This window comes from Dermochelys coriacea, chromosome 3, assembly GCF_009764565.3.
Source record: "Dermochelys coriacea isolate rDerCor1 chromosome 3, rDerCor1.pri.v4, whole genome shotgun sequence".
NCBI lineage: Eukaryota > Metazoa > Chordata > Testudines > Dermochelyidae > Dermochelys > Dermochelys coriacea.
In genome coordinates, this window is record NC_050070.1 from 204,464,440 (window position 1) to 204,489,120 (window position 24,681).

At 45.2% G+C, this 24,681-nt stretch overlaps 1 protein-coding gene across 1 annotated transcript; it reads left to right on the forward strand.

Annotated features, from left to right (window-relative positions):
• The first annotated feature begins 936 nt into the window (after positions 1-936).
• CD93 (CD93 molecule) lies at positions 937-7,014 on the forward strand. Its single transcript, XM_038396416.2, has 2 exons — positions 937-2,969; positions 5,619-7,014. The coding sequence occupies exons 1-2, from the start codon at positions 1,087-1,089 to the stop codon at positions 5,620-5,622; spliced, it is 1,887 nt and encodes a 628-aa protein (XP_038252344.1). The 5' UTR covers positions 937-1,086; the 3' UTR covers positions 5,623-7,014.
• Positions 7,015-24,681: the final 17,667 nt, after the last annotated feature.

Here is a 24,681-nt window from a genome sequence, read left to right on the forward strand (position 1 = left end):
TTAACGTCAGTAAAACACTGAAATATTTCTACTTTATTAAAAAGAGGTTAATCAACTCAGTATCAATTGTGCTTTTTGTAAAAGTTGCCAGCCCCAGAAAAGGGGACTTTTGGGGCCTGAAGGCTTTTGCATTTTTAATGCATTTGTTCATCCAGTAACACTTATCATACTAACTACTTTGCCCTTTCTTTAAGGTTCCTATTGACTTTACTGGGTTTGGCTCAAGCTGCAACTGAACTGGTGATACAACTGATCACTGATCTGTAAATTCCCCAAAACCATTAATTTGGAATATCATTGCTCTGATGCTCGAAAATCCCAGGTGTAAGCAGCTGCTGTTCAGTGCTTTTCTTCTGTTTGAAGTGACTGATTCTGGACAACAGATCAGTGAGTAAGTGGGCTGCATATAGTAAACTCCCCACTGTACACTGAGTTTGAGTTGGTTTAGTGTCCTTAAACAACTTGGCTTAGTGCATGGAGCTCAGACATTCTCATGACCCAATCCCTATTTAAGGACTTTTCCATCTATTTAAAGTGCTAGAATGGGGGGAAAAAAGTGCTTGTGTGGATGACTTTTATGCACCAAGTATTCCATTTCTTTTAAAAGATGAAATGTTAACTATGCTTAGGATCATAAGCAGGGATTCCATGCCTTTTTTGTTGTTGTTTCTCCAATAGATACTGGAAAACTAGAACTCCCGATTGGGGGTTAGAAAAAGTCACCGATAAGTAAGTAGTTCACGTCCTTTAAAAATAAAACAAGAAAGCAGCATTCCCGCAAGTTTCTCATACCAGGGGGAGGGGAGCGCTGGGCCAAAATAAAGAAAGCCCTTTTAAAAAAAAAAAAATCTTTTTTTAAACTGGTGTTAAACCACTTCACTTAAAGGAAGGCGAAGAAAAACAGCTGAAAATCTTGATTGCTATCAACAAACCATGGGGATGAAGCCACCAGTAACTAAAATACAGGAAACTCTAGTCTCCGGTGATAAATAAGAGTCGCAGCAGCACCGGATGCATGTAGGGCAGCTCCTTGGGCCAAAGGGATCTGAAAGGCAAACGGCTTCTGCGCTTTTGTTCTAACATCTGATGCGTGTCCCCTGCAGGTCCCATCTGTGCATCTGGTGCCTGGGACAGCAACAGCACCGATCCTGCCGCTCTCTGCCAGACCAGACCAAAGCAAGCATGGGAATTGCCCTTTTCTTCCTAGGCCAGGCATTGCTTTGGGGGGTGCCCTCCCGGGCGAGTGAGGAGACAGAGGCCCTGTGCGCCCAGACTGCCTGCTACACCATCCACTGGGGCAAGCACAACTGGGGTGATGCCCAGGAGAACTGCAAGAGCAACGGAGGCAACCTGGTGAGCATGAAGAGCCAGGAAGAGGCCTTGCATGTCCAGCATCTGCTAGCCAAGCTGCCCAGGAGGGAAGCTGGGCCAGAGGGGCAGGCGAGGCTTTGGATCGGGCTCCATCGGGAGAAGGGCAAGTGCTACCAGCAGCACCAGCTCCTCAAGGGCTTCAGCTGGGCCTCCGGCGGGGAGGAGACCGACTACACCGGCTGGCTGCGGGAGCCCCGGGAGACTTGCACGGGCAGGCGCTGCGTGAGCCTGCACTGGAACAGCACCGCCCCCAGCTCCCCCGGGCTGGGCTGGGCCGACGGGCCCTGCAGCGGCTCCTACGCCAGGGTCCAGGGCTACCTCTGCAAGTTCAGCTTCCAGGGCATGTGCCGCCAGCTGGCGCTGGCCGGGCCCGGCAGCGTCACCTACACCACCCCCTTCGGCCTGGACAGCGCCTCCCTGGCGGCCGTGCCCTTCGGCTCCCTGGCCGCCGTGTCGTGCCAGGGCCAGGCGCCGGGGCCCTTCCTGCTGTGCACGGCGCAGGAGGGCGGCGGGTTCGCGTGGAACAGCCCGGGCCCGCTGTGCGCCTCGCCCCGCCACGGCTGCGCCTACAGCAACGGGGGCTGCCAGCACCAGTGCCTGGAGCTGGCGGGCGGCTCGTTCCGCTGCGCCTGCCGCCCGGGCTACCGGCTGGGCGCGGACCGGCTCTCCTGCTCGCCCGTGGACTACTGCAGCGCCCAGCCGTGCCAGGGGCAGTGCCTGGGCCGGCCGGGGGGCTTCGAGTGCCGCTGCCCCGCGGGCTACGCGCTGGCCGGGGACGGGGTGAGCTGCGCGGACCTGGACGAGTGCCTGGGGGAGCCCTGCCAGGGCGGCTGCCTCAACACGCCGGGGGGCTTCGCCTGCACCTGCCCGCCGGGCTACGAGCCCGCGGGGCCCGGCGGCCGCCAGTGCCGGGACGTGGACGAGTGCGCCCAGGGCGCGCCCTGCGCCCAGCTCTGCGCCAACACGCCGGGCACCTTCCTCTGCGCCTGCCGGCCGGGCTACCAGCGGGACCCCGACGGGGCCTCCTGCCGGGACGTGGACGAGTGCCTGGGGGAGCCCTGCCAGGAGCGCTGCGTCAACCAGCCCGGCAGCTACCAGTGCCTCTGCCCGCCGGGCTGGGCGCTGGCCCCCAACGGCGTCTCCTGCCTCTCGGGCTCCAGCCCCACCACCCCCGGCAGCGCGGCCCCGTCCCTGCGCCCCCCAGGAGAAGAGGAGCCGGCGGCTGGGGGTGGGCAGGCGCCGGACGCCCCCGCTGCTACCGCGAGCCCAGCCCCGCGCTCTGATCCGACCACCCGAGCCCAGCCAGGGGGCGCAGAACCGAGCACCCTCCAGCCAGCTGCCGTCAGCAGGGCGGCAGGGGCTGGGGAACCCATGATGAAACCCGACGCTGACCAGGCCACCGATGGCCCCAAACTGCTCCTGTACTATATCCTGGGCAGCGTGGTGGTTATCCTGCTGCTGATGGCTTTTGCCCTGGGTTTGCTCATCTATAGGAAGAGGAAAGCCAAGAAGGAAAAGAAGAAAGCCAGGAGCGCCACAGACAACTACTGCTGGGTACTTGAGCAGGCAGAGAAAAAAGCAGTAGACAATGACTACAGGTAAAGGCAGGAGTCTGCAGAAAGGGTAGCATGCTTGCAGGGACTAGGGTAGCAGAAGGGCTCTCTGGAGAGAGGAAACACTAAACTAAGGATAATTGTGTGCAGCAGAGAATATTTCCCATATTATATAAAACTGTGCTTTCATTATGTGACTTAACTTTTGTTTTCACTTTAGAACCTTGGGTTTGGCATTGGCTAAGTGTCAGAGGAACAGTCAGTCTGCCACTTAGATCAAGATCCCAATGCTGTTCCCACTGAAATCAGTATCAAAACTTCCACTGATTTTAATAGGACAAGGATTAGGCCCAGAGTGATAGGTTGCTTTTGAAAAATAAAAGCAATCACACTGAAGAGCTCATTGGAACTTTCAAAAAGATAAACATCTTTACAATCAGAATAATCATGGCCCTGATCTTGCAAACACTTGTGTAAGTGACAGGTTTCAGATGGTAGCTGTGTTAGTCTGTATCAGCAAAAACAACAAGGAGTCCTTGTGGCACCTTAGAAACTAACAAATTTATTTAGGCATAAGCTTTTGTGAGCTAAAACCCACTTCATCAGATGCATGGAGTGGAAAATACAGTAGGCAGGTATAAATACACAGCACATGAAAAGATGGGAGTTGCCTTACCAAGTCAGTGCTAATAAGCCAATTCAATTAAGGTGGAAGTGGGCTATCTCAACAGTTGACAAGAAGGGGTGAATACCAAGGGAGGAAAAAATCACTTTTGTAGCGCTAATGAGGCCAATGTAATCAAGGTGGCCCATTTCAAACAGTTGACAAGAAGGTGTGAGTATCAGCAGGGGGAAATTTGTTTTTGTAGTGATCCATCCACTCCCAGTCTTTATTCAGGCCTAATTTGATGGTGTCCAGTTGAGAAAGCATAAGAGGATGCAAGATCAAGAAGTTAGGAAAAGGTATTTGAGGAGGAGTTGCCCATCTATTGTCACTTAGGATAGAAAATAATCTCCTCTTTCAAAATATAGTAATATCAAAACCCAAACCATGCCTGTTTTATTCAAATATGTGTGTATTACGGTGTCATAAAAGCTTGTAAGTAGTCCAGGCTGAGTATATTTGTTTTTCGCCCATTGATGAGAAACTGCCTGGGGTTGTAGTGTATTTGCTAATTAGGGTAGTTAGGATATCCCCTTCCAAAGTCATATCACTTTTCTCAAGGTGAAGTCATCCTTGGCCCTTGTATGGGTCTGCAATGCTGGGGAGAAAGTGGGTGTCTGTTAGCCCTTTGCATGCTGCATGTAAAGGCCAATCACAATCTCAGTCCCTGCACTCATTACTCCAGAAGTGGTCAGGAGGAGATGGAACCATGGCCCCCACGCCGTTCTGAACTAGCTCATCAATTTTTCCCCTTAAATACATCTTATGGATTTCATTGTGCTATTCACCATTGCTTCCTTGGATATGTTTATAAAGTGTATTTATGACAAAGCAGAATTATTGGGTTCTTTTTTAGAAGTGATTGATGATTTTAGGTGCCTCCATTTCTGGGTGCTCCATTTAAGAGACCTAATGGGGCCTGATTTTCAGAGGGCTGGTTGTTTTTTTTTTTTAAATGAGGCCCCTTTAAGATGTTTCAGACTGGGCATACCCAAAACAGAGAGACCCAATCACTAGTCATTTTTGAAAATATAAGCTTAGGGTCCAAGTCTTGCTCCCAATCAAGTCAACACCAGTTTTGCCATTACTTCAATGGACAGCACCATGCCTATACAGAGTACAAAAACTGCTGAAGAGGAATATGGATCTGGTTATAAGGGTACATATTTTCCCTGAAATACCCACCGCCTTTATATTCTTGCAGCTTTTATTGTATACTTGAGGCCACATTTGACAGAAATGTGAACTTAACACAAAAGAGTTAGCTGTGAGCCTCACAGCTACATCCTGTTCTTTTTAGTGTGTGGAGGAAAACCCTTTCCTGCTGTTTTTCTTCTCTGGTTATCCATTGTACAAGTCAAGAAAACAGGAAAATCTAACTTCTAGCAGCTGTAAATGTTTTGAATAGTTTGTATATGCTTCCATTTCTCTGGACAATAGTTGAAAGAAGCAGTGTACTCATCCCTGGTTTATTGGGAAGACCTGCAGAAAATTCATACTAACTAATTCTTTGTTATGACACCAACCTAGTCAAGCATTTAAGCACGTGAGTAGATTTAAGCATCTTTGTAATCCCAACAATAGGACTAAAATTAAAGTTATGCATGTACTTAAATGCTGTGCTGGGTCAGGGCCTGTATGAACAGTCATACCAACAAACTTTAAAATTCTGGGATTATTCGTTTTGCTTTGTATTGTTTTCAAGATGTTTATAATCCTCAGTCTTTCCCCATTCATGTTATGGTGGAAGATATCCAGGTGTTTCCATGTTAACTCTTTTCACCCAAAATGAATGGGAAACTAGAAAGTATAGGTGTGGATTCATAAAGCCAGTGTAAAATCTCACATATTTATTCGGAAAGGTTAATAGTTCAATCCATAATCCTGAGTTTTTAGTATTATATAAATTTTGTGTATTCTGGTGTGTCTCACAGGATTATGAGTAAAAAATTCTAATCAATTAAGGCCACCAAAAAACTTTGATTTGCAATGTATGTAGGTTTAGCTTTAACTTCTCTTTACCTCACCAGGTGAAACCTCTTGAGGCCAGTTTCATCTCAGTGAAGTCACATCAGTGATGAATTCAGCCCTTGCTTGCTTTTTGCCATGTATCAGTTTTCTTGATTCAGGGCTCAATGCAAAGCCGATTGAAGTCAGTGGAAAGACTCCCATGGACTTCACTGGGCTATGGATCAAGTCCTTGAAGTGAGTAGGAATGGCAAAGGAACAGATTATGACATCTAAATGAAGAGTCAGGAGATCCTAACGTTAATGTATTTGCTCTGTGGCGCTGGACAAGTAACTTCAATTTCCTCACTGTAAATGGGGAATAATAGTGTTTATCATGTGGGCATTGTGAGGACTGATTTGCTAACACATGTGAAATGCTTTAAACACAGCAAGTGCTTTGTACGTATTGTTATATTCCTGTTATGCCAGGGTTGTATGCAGAGACTTCTTCAGTGCTAATGGGAATTACCAGTGCTTAAAGTGCACCAGGTTTAAACACGTTACAGGCCTGGGAAATACAATTGCTAAGAAGCCAGCCATCTTGCTGAGATGCTCACCATTTTAGTACCACCTGAGGAACGTCCTTCTCATTGGCAGCTTTACCGACTTGCCCCCCTTTGGTGAAGAGCAGCTAATCTGAGCAGCTGGAGGAAGCAGACAAGAGTCTTCTCCTTTTTCCCTTAGCAACCCAGTACCAATCTCACAGGATGCACAAGGGGAGTGGAAAGACTCCAGCATCTCAGAGCAGCTCTGATCCTTCCTTCCCCCGCCCCTCTTGTGAGCAATGGGATAGCTCCTCCCCATCCCAACACTACCAGGCCTGGGAAGGGATACAAGAGGCTCTCACTGCAGAACCCCTTCCCGTTTCCTCCAGGTCTGGGAAACCAGGGTGAAGAATTCCAGGAGATGCAGGAGGAACAGAGGTGAGGCTGGGTGGGCAGAACTACTGGGGGCAGGCAGATGTGGTCTTTTTCAGATCCTTTTAATTACTGGTAATTCCATGCAGCTGCCCACAGGTTGAAATAATACATGCCCAAAAACGTTCTGTTCTTCACAGGTAGCAGCATCATTGGTGCATCAATGATTTTACAGGTGTTCTCAAACAGTATTTTCCTTTTTTTTTTTTTTTTTTTTTTTTTAAACTTTAACACCGTAAATAGCATTACCTCAGTGGAAACATTGCTATTCTGATGGAAGCATGTACAAATAAAATCCAAATGAAATGCGTCATTGATGCTTTGAAATAAACATGATAATACTTACTGATGCAATACATGATATCGTTTTATTTGTGATGTTTCAAATAATTCACTTAAAACTGCCCCCAAACCAAGAACTTTTTTGTACTAAAACTGACAATTGATTTTTGTTTTTTTAAGGAAAGCAGATACCCTTTGTGAAAAATGTCATTTAGATTAAAAAAAACTGACAGAAACCTGGGTTTTGAGGGAAAATTTTTGACTAGCCCACTGATAAATTGTCCTTGCTGGTCAAGATTAAGCAGGGCAGTGCTGGAAAACTATCTGCTTTGTCACTGCTCATGCTGTACCTGCTCTGTACAGAGGACTTTGGTTTCTGGAGCTGTCAGTCAGGTACCTTTCATCTAATAATGATTTAATATGTATACTAATGAAGTGTTTAGAGGCCTCAGGCAAAATCAGGGCCCTTTTGTTCTAGGTAATGTACAAATGTATACAAAGTAAAGGTTCCTGATCCCCAGCATTTAAGTCTAAGGCCAATGGAATGCACTCAGTCAGACCCACACGGAGCCTTTTTGACTTCACTGTAGTTCTGGAGGGGGCAGGGGTCTATTCATGTGGCTCTCATGGCAGGACCAAGGCACAGAACACTAATTTCTTTAAAACAGCAAAATATTAATCATTTGGAGTTACCAAGATAGATCTGCTTGGCTGATGAAAGATTCATCTAGGAAAAACTGAAACATAAGCAAAAATTTGAACTAGCCTTACTGACCAGACCCCCTCTAAAGATTCTCATTTCTATAGCTCCCATGTCCTCCTACCAATCACAGAAGTTTTTGTTAAATGGTTTATTAAAAAAAAAAAAGATGTTCTCTAACAGCAGCTGGACACTAATAAATGAGCATTTTCAAAACAGGAAACGCTTTTCTGGATTCATTTTGGCTAGTATCAGTATCTGCCATAGGAAGAGATGACTAAAATTAGGTACCACTGTGATGCGCATAGTCTCAATATTTATATAGGGAAGTGAGATAGGTAGGTCATGCACTACTACTACCTAATTTAAGCTGGTGATCTGGAGAAGAAAATAGAAATGTGGTTATATCTGACAGAAGTGCAATATGGTGGAAGTGAACTGCTGATTTTGTAGCACAGTTATTGCTATAACATGGTCAGAAACCACTCTTATTACTATTGATATTTATTATGGTAGTGCCTTGAGCCTAACCAAGATTGTGCTAGGCATTATACAAGCCCAGGGTAGAGAGTACTATTACACTGAAGAGCTTATAATCTAAACAGGATGGGTAGAGGAAAGAGATACAAAAATCATAGTTTGTCCTTTCTTTCAGTCAGCCTACATTCAGACCTACCATTAACTGTTGTGGGATTTCTCAACCAAGAGCCTGAAGTCAATGGAAAGACTTCCACTGATTTCAGTGGCCTTTGGATCAGGCCCATATTAGTTATTTTGGCCCTTACTTGTCACAGGTGCAGTAGATCACAAATGAACTGGGACACTGTCAGGGTAAGCCAGGGCATCGTACTCCCTGGGACCAGTGCTGAGATGTAAAATCTCCATAAGGATAGTTCTGGGCTGCTGAAGTTTCCCCCAAGATCTGCAGACCCCCTTTTTTCTATGGGGCAGGGAGTATGGAAAGATTTGGAGGAAAAGGTGTCAAATACAAAATATGATGCACTCTGCAAGGATTAACATGGCTCCCTCAAATCTACCATGTTCCCTAAAGCGTCTCACGCTGCAAAAACAAGTGATTTAAAAATGCCTTTTCATTTCCCTTGTAGAAGAGTGACTCACCAGCCAATGCGCCCCCTCATGGCTGGGCATAGCTTATTAGACTCTTCTCCTCTGACACTCCTTGCCGACAGCCACTGTGCCTCTTCTTAATACTATGATCCAATGGCGTTACACCAGGTCTTCAGCCCATCTCTGGGCTCAATAGTACAAGCAACTAAGGTCTGCACCCTCAGCCTCCTTTCTGCTTCCCTAGACTACTTCTTACCTCAGCCTGTTTCTAGGCCCTGTTCCCAAGCCCCTTTCTGGGGTCACTCTTCCACAAGTTCTTCTCCCCTTCCCAGTCTCTGCAGAGGTCTTTCCCGCTATTGCACAGAGTGACACCTCCTAGATGATTTCTCCCTACCAGTTTAATTCTCTCTGTCTCTGAGGTCCCAGCCCTGGGCTGGCTCAGGGGTGTCTCTTATCAAGGCCTATCACAAGAGCTTACTTCACTCTGGTCCTTACCAGAGGCTCCTATCCCAGAAGAGAATCCCTAAGACTTCTACTGCCCTGGAATCCTTCCTCTATTAGTTACCCTACTTCTACTAGGACTGATCCTTAATTAGGCCTGGCTCATCTTTCTGGTGCAACTGGATGAGCTAATTGCTCTCTGGCTTCAATTAGCTATGTCTATACCAGTGAAGAGTATATATCCCATCACATACCCTCCCCCTCTAATCTGTGCCCATTTTCATTATTTTTTATCTTTTAATCCTTTCTTGGCATTTGACTCAGGTCCCTTCAAAGTCAGTAGGTGACCTTCATGTCTAACCAAGTACATTGCAGTGCTGTTGCCTGATCTTTAGATTGTGTATTAATTATATTGATTACTTAAGAATCCCCAGTTATCACTTCAACGGTTGCCAGGTTCTTGCCCCAAGATCAGGCCCAGTGTTATTCAAATTATTATACTGGTGGGAATTCTGACGTGCACAGTTGCACTATAGGAACTCTTATATTTACAAATAGAGTTTATTCATACATTTAGCATAGTCACAAACTCCCCAACTCAGTAAAGGTAGATAGAGGTACTACAGAATATCCTTCTGCACATCCATATAATCACACCATCTCCTGTAGAACAACATGAAATGTTAGTGGTCATCGTCCTCATCACCCTCACCTTCCCCATCATCACCAGTGGCCATCATCCTGGCACCTCCCAAGGACTACACCTCTCTCGCATACCACGCCTAGGCTGGGATGCCATTTTTGTAATATATTACGCTGACACTGTTGTATTTCCTCACCTTGCTAATGTTGGAATGTTTTTTTCATATAGGTTAGTATATCAGTGATCTCAACTTATTATCATATGTCCATTCATTACCATGGCCCTTTTGTGGTTAGGTATCGTATTTGTTATTTCTGTCCTAACTGATTATTTTGGTTCTTTCCAAGTTCCAAGTTGTGGTGTACATGATAAGTTTAAAAAGGGTATGAATTTAGGAAAGCCCTTGTGCCAACCTACTTTAAACACATCTCTATGTTAAAGGTCACAGCCATACATGGACCTTATGCTTTAGCTCTTCACCACCGATCTAGGTGAAAGGTCCCAAACATATGTATCCTAATGTGGCCTTAACTCGCCATACAGGATGTGGCCTGCAGGTCCCTTGTGTTACAGACAAAGTATACTCTAATATAGACCTATAAACTTATTATAATAAAATAATCAACCCCATAAGAAACTTACAAGAAAAGATATATAGGCAAGCAAGCAGGCTAGCCTTAAATATATCCCATGTACCTGTAATGTACATCAGTTCATTGCCAGGACACTTCTGTGGTTGAATTATTTACATGTGGTCAGAACTTCCCCTTAAACTCTATTTTCAGCTCCCCAAATACATGTGGTTTTCCATTGGGCCATTTTTCTGTGCAAAGTTTATAGGTTTCAAGCCTTATGCTAACTTGCTGAAGCCAATGTCTTACAGAATACAGGCCTGTAGGTTTTTTGCATTACTGCTGAATAGAATGCAAAGCAATAAATATAATAAAGGCAAACTAGCCCACTGGGCTACAGTGCTACTTGTGACAATGTGACCGAAGGAAGGATCCAGATTGCTAGGAAGACAAGAATTAATGTTTTTTTAAAGATGAACCCAGAGAACTTCCCAGGTTAGGAATCTGCTGTTCTCACTTATGTCTCAGAGGATGTTAGAGTCAGCAGAGAGATCGTGAGAAGGAATAATAGTCCAACCTCCCTGAATGTGCAAGACTTGAAGCTTTCCTTCTCCATATCCCCAAAAATACTGGGGCACAGACAAGTTCAACACCTGTATCCATTGTAGGTACAGTTATACAATCAGCCACCACTGTTACATCTGAAGCATATTCCTATAATGGGGCACTGGTCTTTTATGGCCAGAGGAGGTAGTTTGAGAGGCCAGTCACCCCACTGCGTGTCCTGGGAAGTAAACGAAGTAGTCACTAGAATAAAGGAACAGTTGGTTCCTTTGGTCCCCGAGGAACAGTTAATGTCTGGTAGGGGGGAGGTATGGGAAAAAACTCAGATTACTGTTCCTTTAAGGGCCCAGGAGCCTGGGTGGAGCAAGCCTCCTCTCTCTGCCAGCCAATCCAGACAGACATTTGAGGTTAGTACACCTAGCTGGGAAGATTAAGAGAGTGGTGTGATGATTCTGTGAGCCTCTCAAAATGAGGCTTCAAGTCCAGGCCAGCAAGAGTTGCCAAGAGCATAGGAAGAGGGCTGTGAGACTCATCTATAGGAGTGAGTTTGTGGGTGGGAGATCAGAACTTGAACCATTCAATTCCCAAAGGCAGGCTATAGGAACTGTCAAGGTTCCTTCCCCACTCTGAACTCTAGGGTACAGATGTGGGGACCTGCATGAAAGCCTCCTAAGCTTACTTTTACCAGCTTAGGTTAAAGCTTCCCCAAGGTACAAACTATTTTACCCTTGGACTTCCACTGCCACCACCAAACATTTAACTGGTTACTGGGAAAGAGTTGTTTGGAAACATCTTTCCCCCCAAAAATCCTCACCAAAACCTTGCACCCCCTTGCGTGGGGAAGGCTTGATAAAAATCCTCACCAATTTGCATAGGTGAGCACAGACCCACCCTGGATCTTAAGAACAATGAAAAAAGCATTCAATTTCTTACAAGAAGAATTTTTAATATAAGAAAAGGTAAAAAGAATCACCTCTAAAATCAGGATGGTAAATACCTTACAGGGTAATTAGAGTCAAAACATAGAGAATCCCTCTAGGCAAAACCTTAAGTTACAAAAACACACAACAACAGGAATATCCATTCTATTCAGCACAGAATATTTTCTCAGCCATTTAAAAAAATCATAATCTAATACATATCTAGCTAGATTACTTACTAAATTCTAACTCTATTCCTGTTCTGTTCCCAGCAAATGCATCACACAGACAGACCCAGACCCTTTGTTTCTCCCCTGCTCCAGCTTTTAAAGTCTCTTGTCTCCTTATTGGTCATTGTGGTCAGGTGCCAGCGAGGTTATCCTAGCTTCTTAACCCTTTACAGGTGCAGGGGTTTTCCTCTGGCCAGGAGGGATTTTAAAGGTGTTTTCCCTTCCCTTTGTATTTATGACAGGAACCCTGATAGAAAGGGAGCTTGCTTTGGGAGCTAAACTATGCTGAATCAATTAGATCCCAGGAGAGGGGGAATACTGTTCTAAAGACTCTTGCTGTGAGTGGGTTATTTCTGGGAGCTCAAAGAGAAACTGAGGCAAGGAGGTGCCCTGGGATGGCACCTGTCCACAATGCTCATTATTTTTCTAAAATGGATTAGGATGGCAGTATGAGAAACAAAAGATGCACAGTACAGGTCCCAGATCCTCACTGGTATAGTTCTCTTGTTTTCAATGGTGTTGTGTTAACTTACATGGCCTCTTCTATTGTAGAAGATGTTTTTCTTCTGCTGTGTGTTTTCTCTTCTTTTGCTGTCTCACTTGGTTTCCCCCTCATGCTATGGCACTGATGATTAGTGTTTGTAGTTGTATGCAGTCACCAGATAATTAATCTAGCAATCCCTTTTGGGAGGCATATGGGTGAAATGGATTTCAAATGTTACTTCTCTAAGGCCTGATTCAAACCCCATTGAAGTCAATGAGAGTGTTGCCATTGACGTAAGTATGTTTTGGATTGAACACCTAATGATTTGTATATTTGGTCCTTTTCCCCCAAATGAAATTCCAGAACTGCCTGTTAGCTGAGCAAGATGTCAGTCCGTCATTTCTCTAGCAACTTCTATATGTGCTCAAAACCACAATGAAATGGCAGAGCTGTCAGCTGATACACATTGTAAATCCCTCAAAAGAAGAACTAATATAAATGTAACAATTATAAATACAAGTATAAAAGTAATCTGCCTGGTGGTGTATGAGTCAGAGCCTCTGTCATCATGGTTAGGGATCCACCCTCGCTCACGTACATTTGCTTTCATATCAAGAGAATTAAAAAGGTTTTCATTTGCAGTTACCACCGAGTTCTTCTGCATTTAACCTTTGCTTAGAGCTGGGATAGCTCATTGCCGTGCCATGGCCCCTTGACCAAGTTCACTGTTTTCTATGATGCTAAACCTCAAGTGTGACACACGACCTCAGGAATGAGTAGAGTGGGAGGAAACTGGGTGACAGTGAAAATCTACCCCCAAGGGTATGTCTTTCACTGCAGAATTAACTGGAGTGTGGATCATTGGAGTTATTTTTCTCCTGTTATTTTGCAATGCAGCTGCTTCCCCTCAAACTGACACTCAAGTTGCTGTGTCTACACTGATGCTGTACTCACTCGTGTGTAGAGCTGGGTGAAATTTTTTGATTGAAACTGTTTTTGGCAAAAAATGCCAATGTAGCAACATAGAAATACTTCCCCAGAGTACGTTGATGTTGCTGAATTGTTTCAGTCAGGAAAACCTGAAACAATTCCCGAAAACCTAACTTTGTTTTGACACTTTCTGAAAGAAGCATTTTGATTTTTCAATTTGAAATGACTTTGTTTTGAAATTTCCTTTTAATTTTAATTTTTAAAATGTTTAAAGTTTTTAAAAAATCCCTCAAAATCAAAACAAAACATTTCATTTGACCCAAAAAGTGTTTGTTTTTTTTATTCACCAAAAATTTCAAAAAACTCACTTCAAATCAAACTCAAGTCAAAAAGACCCTCCCACCCCACCCTCCGGAATTGCCAGTCAACTCAACTCAAATCAGCTATTTACCCAGATCTACTAATGTGTGGCTCTAAGATTTCTGGGGGCCCGTTGCACGGTTCTCAGCACTGTAGTCAGCTGAGCTGCTCTGTGAATTCTTTTGCTGTGTATCATGGGAGAACTTGTTTGTTCTTCCTGGCTACATAGTTGAGAACTCGTTCAAGTAAACCACTTATCGCTTGGTGCACTTCCATTTTGTCTGTGGCCTCTGTTCTAACTGGTGACAAGGCACCCATTCAGGTCGGAGGAAAGACCTGTACTAAATGTGGGCATGATTGCAGCTCTCACTTGATAGATGCCCCGAGATATAGTGGCAGCACCCCCTTTATAGTCTGAGTTTTCACAGAGAACGAGAATATAATTTGGCGTCTTTATTTTCTGGGATAAGCATCCATGCTAAAGAGTGTGATCATCACATGGTGCACATCCATGCATCCATTTGTAGGGAAAAGGGGCAGGATTTTCTCTTATTCATTTTAATAAAAATGAATGCACACAAATACGGTTGATATTCCTGTGTCCTGAGAAGTAAAATTTTCTCTCAATATCACATCACCTCCATATTCTTGTCATGCACAAGGGGGATTTTTAAAAGAATTTTTCCATCACCCATGTCAGAAATGTTGGGAGCCCCTTATGTAGGCAAAACTCCCATAGTTGTAGGTTATTTTAACAGGATGCCCATTAAACCTGCTCACAGCAAATCTAACCAACAAGTCAATTACGTTTACACCCACCTTTAAAGCGCCTTTACACTGCCAGAGATGTGTAAAGAGGTGCCTATGTAAATGAGAGTCAGACCCATAATAACTAAATTGTACTCAGCTAATTGGACTCTGACTTCAAAGGGCCTAGTTCAAAGAGGTTTAGTGCGTTTTAACTTCCAAAACAGGCTAACTTGAGAATCCAAGTTTCATTTCCCAATAGGAAATTCTTGGAATGATGAATCTTTATTGTTAACATGTTAACAGCACATGGATTATAAAACTCTTGCAGCTGGGCCTATTGCAGTGATGGAGACCACTTGTGATAGGGAGTCCACTCCACACAAGGCCTGGAGGGGTAAATTAGACCAGTTAACCTATAAGCCAGGGGTTCTCAACCTTTTTCTTTAGTCCCCACCCCATGCTCTAAAAACTCCATGGCCCACCTTTGCCACAACAACTGTTTTTCTACGTATCCAGTAGATTAAAAACTGTATTCGATTGACAGTTATACAGTTAAACACAAGCACACACATCTATAATATAAAAAAGAAAAGGATAACGTAAGTGCAAAAATAAACAGAACGTTATTTTTGTTTTACTTACACAGTGGGGAACTTGTTGCTGGTGCTGATGCACAGGCTGGGTGGCCCGTTGAGGTGATCCAGGGGTGGAGATGGTCCGTCCTCACTCCCTCAGCCCTGCCACCTGGGGCCAAAGCCCGGTTTATTTTGGCAGACCCCGTTAAAGCTGCTCACCCACCTCTTCCCCCCAAGCGGGCTGCAGACCCCTGGGGGAGAACCGCTGTTCTAGGTGGAGGAAAGCCAGGAAGCACTAAGGCCTAATTGGCTGAGGGAGTGCAGCTGGTGGAGGGGCTGGGCTGGGTTTATAAAGCCAAGAAGCTGGCAGGGGGGAGCTGCAGGGAAGTAGTCTGCTATCACCTCCCTTCCATAGGTACCAGGTTTGTATAATTTTTGGTGGTGCCCCAAACAGGTCCAAGCAGAGCAATCCCATCTGTAGGAGGGACTGGGGCAATTGCCCCAGATCCTGGGCTTTGGGGGGGCCCCATGCTTCAGGGGGACATGGGGTCCAGGGCAGCCTGGGGGGTTAGCGGTGGGGCTAGTGTGGGCAGCAGCAAGCAACCTGGCCCCAGCCCACTCCACCCTGCCCCACATGGACAGCTCCTGGCATTGCTCAGGGGAGGAGGCAGAAGATGGAAAGAGGTGGGGCAGGGACTGGAACTTGGGGGAAGGGGAGGGTGGGGGCACAGCAGGGGCAGGAAGAGGTAGGGTGGGTCACTTGCTCCTGCCAGTGCCAGCCCCCTCCCCGCTAACCCCTCTACTAACCCCCCCAGGCTGCCCTGGATCCCAGGTCCCTGTGAAGCGTGGGGGCACACAGAGTATGGAGCCTGGGGCGGTTGCCCCAGTACATCCTATGAACAGGATGTCTCTGAAAATTTAAGCCCAAACATTGGTGGAGCCGGGCCCACGTTACTGAATATTGCTGGAGCATGGTCACCATGGACCCATATAACTCTCCGCCTATGTTCCCCTCTCCCAGGGAATGTGGTTGGGGCTGTAGAGGCAGGTAGCCTACAGTTAATCCCTGGGAGGAGGAAGTTTGGGCTGGCAAACTCAGAGGAGTGGGGAGAGCCAGAGGGTACAGAAGAGGCTCAGGGAAAGGTAGCAAGATTCAGGAGGGAATCAATAGACCTTGGCTGCTGCCGAAAGGGTCCCTGAGGTGGAACCCAGAGTAGAGGGTGGGCCGGGGTTCCTCTAGTAGCCACTGCAGAAGTGACACCATCAGGGTTGTGCTGGAGAAGACTGCTGGAGTGAGACTGTTTGTGCAGAAGGACTCCGGGATTCCCAGAAGGGGAAACTATGCAGTGACCTGGCCAGAGGGCCGAGTCACAATGAGGAGGCTGAGAGAGGAGGAGACGGTGATGGAGTGCGACTGCTGGAAGGGGCATTGTCCTGGCAGAGCTAATCCTCAGATCTGCCGGGAGGTGGCGGCAGCCAGTGGTGAGCCGAGCACCCGGTCATGTCACTCTTTCCTCTGATCACATGGCACAGTCTTCACTAGACGCTCTGGGCCAGATTGTCCTCTGTACTAAGTCCACTTTACGCTGCTCTGGCAGCATAAAGGGGCTACAAAGCTGGCATCAATTACATTGGTATCTATGTAAATGAGACTCTGTCTCTGTTTTTGCCACGTTGGCTTTACGTTTCCTCCGTTGTCTGAGATCTCACCCTGCCCCAGTGTCTCTTCCTCTGTCTTGCAACAAAGTCAGAAGACATCGGAGTTCAGGGGAGAGTGTCATTTTTTGTCCTGAATATCCTGGCTTTTAATAACTTTGTTTTCTCGTAACAACAGCTGTCTTTCAATAGCAGCTATTCCCAGCAGGAACCCTGGCATCACTGAAGTCCCACATTACAGAGGGACTGCTAGAGAACTGAAGAGAGACCCCCTTGTAGCAATAAGCATTGGGACTAGAAGTAGTCTTGGGACTTCTAGGGCCTCTTGTGAATGAGCCTTATCCTCCACGGAGCCTTCTCCTCCTCCTAGGAAGCAAAGAGTGGGAGCTGCATGCACTGCATATCTCCCACAAGACGCTTAGCACTTGATTCTGCACCGCTAAAGGGAATGGGCCTGATTCTCCATTCCCATTCCCCTTATATAATCCTTTACAAAGCAGGGGTAAAACACAAGCACTGGCATACGTGAACAGAGAATGATGATTTGGCAGCATATTATACCGACTTGGCAGAGGTGTAAATAACTACACAAGAGGTATGGCACCGAAGAATCAGGCCCCATGGGAGTTCTACCACTGAGTTAACTGTACAGGATTGAGCCCAATATTTAGAGTATGAGGCATTGGGCAAAGTGGTTCTAAATGCTTCGAACATCTTCAGAAACATGGGCCAGGTTTCTTCAGTGTTGCATGTTCTCCTCTGGGATAGAAACCTGGCAGGTCAGGCACACGGCTCAGGCTTTTATGTATGAATTTTTACCAAACTACGCTCACTACACACAACACCTGTCTATGGGAATTTTTTTTTTCCACTGACTTCAGTGGGCTTTGGATCAGACCTGAAAATCCTAAAACCCTCTTTTCAGCATTTGGTTCAGAAGGCAGCACCCTCGATTCTCAAACGTGCATCTGTACGAGGCTGATTTCATCATCCTCAGTATGGCCAACCTGCTGAACCCTGTGTTTGGTCCAGTCTACAAGCTCCTCAGGAAGAAAGCCAAAAATGAGCAGAGATTCTTGTGCTATTTCCTTCTTGTGGGCAGTCATGCTGAAATGACTTAATATTTTTTCATTGTAGTTCTAAAATGTTCCAAGACAGGTGAAAGTTTGACTTGGATGGGCTTCTTTAGTGTTCCTAAACTGGCCCACATATATTCTGTATAAAAAAGGGTTGGGATTTCCTTTTCAGCCGTCTAGATACAGTGTAATAACTGGTTTCAGAGTAGCAGCTGTGTTAGTCTGTATTCGCAAAAAGAAAAGGAGTACTTGTGGCACCTTAGAGACTAACAGATTTATTTGAGCATAAGCTTTCATGAGCTACAGCTCACTTCATCGGATGCATGTAATAACTGGGGATTTCTGTGGCTTTTCAAAAAAGACAAAAAAATCTTTCATGCTTGTCTGTGTATAACCCATCTGCATTCAAATGTTAAGAATCTTATTTTAAAATCAAACCAAAAAAACCTTGACGTAGTCTCATCAAGCAACCAGAGGGCAGGGAAAATTATTGGAAATATTCCCTGTCAGCACTCCTTTGATATAAAATTTACGACATTTTTAGATGACTCAGTTTGAGATGACTCAGATGAAAAAAATTAAAGGTCCCTCTTTTGTTATCACAGTTGACAGCCGGCAGTGTGTTACTAGAACTTTATAAACTGCACTGCAGTATGATTGAGACTGCTTTTAATCAAGCCTCACAAAGGGAAAAGAAGTACAGCTGGAGGAAATGTTTCTGTGCATGTCATAGAGTTGAAGGCTGGAAGGGTTCACCAGATGATCTAGTCTGACCTCCTGTGTATCGCAGGCATGGGTGGTGGGTAGGGGAGGCTGAGCCTCCACAAACAGCCAGGAGTGGCCCTGCCCACACTCTGCCCCCAGGGCTCCGCTTCGGCTGGGCTCCAGGGATTAGGGCCACGCCGCTAGCCTTTCCGGGCCTGGGGGCGCTGTGGGCACTAGCCAGCTTGGGGTGGGGGCTGGTGGCTAGCGGCCATGGGGGGGGGGCTGGCTTCCAGGGCAAGCAGAAGGGGCAGGGCCTTGGGTGGAAGGGGCGGGACTGGGGTTTAGCCTCCCCCAGCCAGTGGTTCACGCACCGTCCATGATCACTGGCCTCCAGTACCACACAGCACCCACACACTAAATCCAATAACCGAAATTAAACCAAGTATTGCAGTCCACAGGAGTCTAGGCTATCTTGCCACAGGCAGAGAATAGGAGGAACGGGGGTGCACCAGTGCCCGAGGCCCCACAATGACAGGGAAATTGAGATACACCCAGATAATCCTGGTAAGTCCCCTGGACCCATGGGCGGCATGTGAACCACTGGCTGGAAAAGGTTAGCCCCTAGCCTAACCCCTTCTGCCCAAGGGCCTGCCCCTTCCACGCCCCCTTTCCCCCCCACGGCTGCCAGCCCCTGGCCCAGGCTAGGGCCCCCAGTGCCAGGAGGGTGATGGGGCCCTAGACCCAGAGCGCCGGGAGGGCAGGCTGCCCACAGGGGGACTGGAGCCATGCCAAGTAGGAAGCGGGGGTGCAGGGCCGGAGTGTGGACAGGACCACGCCTGGCTGTTTGGGGAGGCTCAGCCTCCCCCAGCCTTTGCTACCTGCTGCCCATGCCTGCACCCCCATGATGCAGAAGGCAAAAATCCCCAAATCAGACTGGGAAATCCACATGATCAGATGCCTATGGTGGTTTGAGTTAGTTGAAACTGAAGATGAGCAGAACAAAAAATTATGATTAATGGGAAAGCCAACTCCCATAGAAACTTTCATGCTCTGCAGCTGGTCAGCTGAGGCGCAAGGAGTAGGTGTAGAATCTCACACTTCGTTTCATCTTTTGGAGTTGAGCTGGTTGGAAAATGCCATAATTTTCCTTAGAAAATTTTGAAATCACTCTTGTCAGGTAGATTTCAAAAGAATAATTTTTCAGCTTAAAAAATTGTGACTTTTTTTTTACTGTTTTTTCCCAAAAAAACAAAACTAATTTTTGTTTTAATGTTCAGATTTTAGTTTTTGTTCCCACCTCTGCCCTCCCCACCTCATTTTGCCATTAAAAATGGGGAGGAATTAGAGAGGAGAGGAAAAACAAAATACAGAAAAATCGGAATCTGAAAATGAAAAATGTTTATTTAATCAATAACTTTTTTGTTGTTTTTTAAAAAAAGGGGGGGCAATTTTGGGGAAAAGTTAAACTAAAGATGTTGACCTGCTCTATCTTAGAGCCACATTCTGCCCCTTTGCTGCTGAAAAGGTATGAAAGCAGCACAGATGACTGTATCCTTCCTTTTTGGAAGATCTGTTGCCAAATGCTGATGGTGTTTTTCTCCCAATGAGGTGTTTTGTTATGTTTTTGTTTTGTTTTCTGAATACGGGCATGTTTTAAGCACATTATGGCAGTGTTCCCTTTAAAAGCAAACATAGAGAATCTGGAAGGATGACAAAGATTATGAGTAAACTGTGCCCCTTTTGGGTGAATTATTGAGCTGGGCAAAAAAAATTTCAGGGCATCAAAAGTACTGGGAATCTGGGTTAAATTTGTTGAATAGTTTTGGTGGGAAGAAAAGGATTTTTTTAATGTCAAAACCATTTCCAAATTAAATATTTCAACTTTTTGCTTGTAAATGACATATTGTTGTGAAGTTTAGCGATATTTTTAAGGGATGAACCTCCCCAAAATGAAACAGTCTCCCAAAAAATCTTGATCCTGGATCAAAATACCAGCTGAAACAAAAACCTGAATTTTTTAGGTTTTTTTTTTCTTTTCTGTGTGTCTTTGATCCATCATTAATTTTTATTTTTGTTTTTATGAGAAGCCCCCTCAAAATTAGTTTCTCCTTGAAACCAAAATTTGGGGAGGATTTTTTGGTTGAGCCCCCATGGCAAAAAAAGTCAATTATTCACTCAGCTCTAATTATACCTAGAGAGTAATTGGCAGCTGTCTTGCAAGTCTTTCTTTCCTGGGCTTTTTCCTCTACTCTCTGACACCATGGGTAATCATTTGCACCTAAGCAAAGTGAATGTAAAGTATGGTAGCTTTGTACATCCACTTGGCACATATATAACCACAGCCTTTTCCCCAGGATTGACCTTGACCAGTAAAACTGGAGTAAATGGTGTTAACCTGCGTCTACACTAGGGAAAAGGTGCTCGTTACCTAACCCAGGCAAATCCATAGTGCTGAAATGAAATCGTGCAAACATTTTTTCTTTTATGCATTAGGGCTGGAATTTTCAAAAGTGCCTAAGAAACAAACATGCCTGAGTCCCAATGAAAGTCCCGAATGGAGCGGGTAGGGAAATGGATTGTTTCCCCTGCAGAAAATTTAGATGAAAATGGACTGAAATGAAAAACTGAAAATCAAACCTTCTCACTTTGGGGCCAGATTCTTCTTCTTCTTTTTTTTTTCTTCAGTGAAAAATAAAGTTTTCAAGGAAAGCAGTCACTTCCCATGGCAGAGTTTTCAGTTAAATGAAAATTAACTTTCCAGAGGAAAAGTTTTGCTGGAAACTTTCTGAGCAGCACTAGTCAATAGGAGGTGGGTGTCCAGTCCTTTATATGCTCTGGCAAATCTCATCCTTGATAGCCATTACTGGTTACCACCCCAGTAGAAACCAATTGTGAGGGTCAACAGATTCTAATAGTCACCAGGAATTCCTGGTAGGAAAGTGTTCCTTCCTAGCCCTCTGAGGGAATTCATTTACATCCTGAAGCAAGAGGCTGGGCACAGTGTAGTTCTTGGTGAATTGATGACTTTGCAAAGATGTTGCAGTCCCAGGAATGCCCTAGATAGTTAGTGAAATCACTGGTTAGCTTATAGGTCTTATAGGTCTGTATTGCACACAACCTACATATTCATGTTCTTGAGAAAACGTTATGGATCTGCCTCTCTACTGCGTTACTCTGGTTGTGTGATGGTCTATAGCCGTTGAAACCAGTGGGGTCACCCAGAATCGTAATGCAGTGGTGAACCAGGGCCTATTGTTCTGGACATTTCATCACTGTCGGCTGAATTGAAGCTCCTGGAACACGACTGTCATAAAAATAAAGGGAAGGGTAACCACCTTTCTGTACACAGTGCTTTAAAATCCCTCCTGACCAGAAGCAAAACCCTTTAACCTGTAAAGGGTTAAGAAGCTAAGATAACCTTGCTGGCACCTGACCAAAATGACCACTGAGAACACAAGATGCTTTCAAAGCTGGAGGGAGGGAAACAAAGGGTCTGTCTATGTGATGCTTTTGCCGGGAACAGATCAGGAATGCAGTCTCAGAACTTCTGTTAGTAAATAATCTAGCTAGAAATGCGTTAGATTTCCTTTTGTTTAGTGGCTGGTATAATAGGCTGTGCTGAATGGAATGTATATTCCTGTTTTTGTATCTTTTTGTAACTTAAGGTTTTGTCTAGAGGTTTTGAATCATAAGGTTTTGTCTGTGTTTTGAATCTGATTACCTTGTAAGGTATTTACCATCCTGATTTTACAGAGGTGATTCTTTTACCTTTTCTTTAATTAAAATTCTTCTTTTAAGAACCTGATTGATTTTTTCATTGTTCTTAAGATCCAAGGGTTTGGGTCTGTGTTCACCTGTACAAATTGGTGAGGATTATTATCAAGCCTTCCCCAGGAAAGGGGGTGTAAGGCTTGGGGGGGATATTTTGGGGGAAGACTTCTTCAAGTGGGCTCTTACCCTGTTCTTTGTTTAACACACTTGGTGATGGCAGCATAGGGTTCAAGGACAAGAGGAAGTTTGTACCTTGGGGAAGTTTTTAACCTAAGCTGGTAAGAAAAAGCTTAGGGGGTCTTTGATGCAGGTCCCCACATCTGTACCCTAGAATTCAGAGTGGAGAAGGAACCTCGACAACGACACTGCCCTGTGCGTTGCACTGTACGCCGTACAGAAGCAACAGTGTCATTAGTCTTTCTTCACTGTCTGTTGCTGCTGTGGAAATGCAGGGAGATGATGATTGTGCTCATGTTTTGCAGAGTGGCAGCCAGAGACATAATAGGTCAATGGACCTCAGGAGGCTGACTCAGCTGACTGATATGCTCCTTTCCCCTTTAGGAAGACCATGGCAGGTGAAAGGGCAAGGGGGTGCCTTCTGCGAAACAGGAAGTGGAGAAGATATTTCGCAGCTCTAATTACTGTTCTGTTCTAAATTAAAACGCAACTTTGGATTGCAAGTTCTAAGCAAAAACAGCAGGCACTCTAAAGCCACAGGAAAACCCTGAGCAACATGTGGTGGAATCTGAGGTTCTGATCCAGCAAAGCATTTAAGCATGTGCATAACTTTAAACATGTGAATAGTCTCACTGCAGTCAATTGACTATGGGCATGCTTAAATTTAAACTCGTATGTAAATGCTTTTCTGGATTGTGGTCTCATTTCCTAGAGCGAGAGACTGCCAAGTATGCTCTACCACTGTGAAGTGGGAGGGAGGAGAGAGAATTAGTTGTAGATTTTCAACTCCTTTGCGGCTTTGCAATTTGCACTGCTGAGCTGGAGCTCTTCTGGAGTAGGCTGACCTATTCTCTGAATAGGTCAATGTACCACGGAGCAGGAAGCTGCAGCCTTCCTGAGCCCAAAAGGCCAGGCGTATTTTGCTGGATCTGCCCTTATTTGTACATGATTACATAATGTTGTTGCGGGAATCACCAGGTGGCACTGCTACACACAACCTTGCAAAAAACACTTTTAGGGTATGAGCAGTGTTCAGTTTTGAAGAAATGCTGAATTGTTGTTAGCATTATGATGGATATTCTTTTGGGTGAGCAGCAGCAAACAACAGGAGAATTTGCTCTTTGCCTTAATCTCTCCAGAGTCAATTTTGGGGGTGGAGTGGCTTCCTAGGAACCAGGTGTTGGTGTTCAGGCTGCGATTTCTAGAAGAGGGGATTGCCTGCATGCTGTTTGTGACCACCTCTGTTCAAGGACAGGAATGTATCATTTAAATAAACAAGTTACACTGGGAAAACATTGATTCCATGTCATGGATTTCTCCTCCAAAGGGGAAGCTGATCAGGAACTGATAAAAGACAGGAAACAAAGGGTAGGAATAAACGGTCAATTTTCAGAATGGAGAGAGGTCAATAGATCCCCAGGGATCTATACTGGGACCAGTACTGTTCAACATATTATAAATTAACTGGGAAAAGGGTAAACACTGAGGTTGGGTTGCAAAGTTTGTAGATGATACAAAATTACTCAAGATAGTTAAGTCTAAAGCACGCTATGAAGAGTTACAAAGGGATTTCATGAGACTGGGTGACTGGGCAACACAATAGCAGATGAAATTCAGTGTTTATAAATTCAAAGCAACATACATTGGAAAACACAATCCCAATTATACATCCAAAATGATGGGGTCTAAATTAGCTGTTACCACTCAAGAAAGAGATCCTGGAGTCATTGTGGATAGCTCTCCGAAAACATCTGCTCAAGGTGCAGCAGCAGTCAAAAAAAGCTAACAAAATGTTAGGAACCATTAGGAATGGGACAGATAATAAGACAGTATGGCTGTCTATGAAAGGCCCCAAAATTCTGCTACCGCTCCTCAGCCAGGTAACAATCTGAAAACAAGGCAGCTGGTTCTTCACTGTCATGTTTAGCAAGAAGTTAACCAAAACTTTGCAACTGTAATGCTATTGTTTACAAAATGGCCAGGCTCTTTTGATACTGATATTGGCAATTAATGCACCCAGTGGGTTTGGAATGCCCCATTACCCCATCCCCAAAAGGCAATTGAGTTGGGGGAGGTGAAGACCCACAAACCTCTCTAGCAGAGGTATAGTAACCTCCTAGATAACTTGTTTGAACAGCCTATAGGCAAAATGGGGAGTCACCAGTCCATCTCCGCTCTGGAGGGTCAAATAGCCCATGGCAGTCCTGAGTAGTTTTCTGCATGGCCACGGGGTAGCTGGTAAGTGTGGTAAAAGAGGGAAAG

Bases quoted from the DNA above. Each gene is read 5' to 3' on its own strand.
- CD93 (XM_038396416.2), top strand. From the start codon at position 1,087: ATGCGTGTCCCCTGCAGGTCCCATCTGTGCATCTGGTGCCTGGGACAG.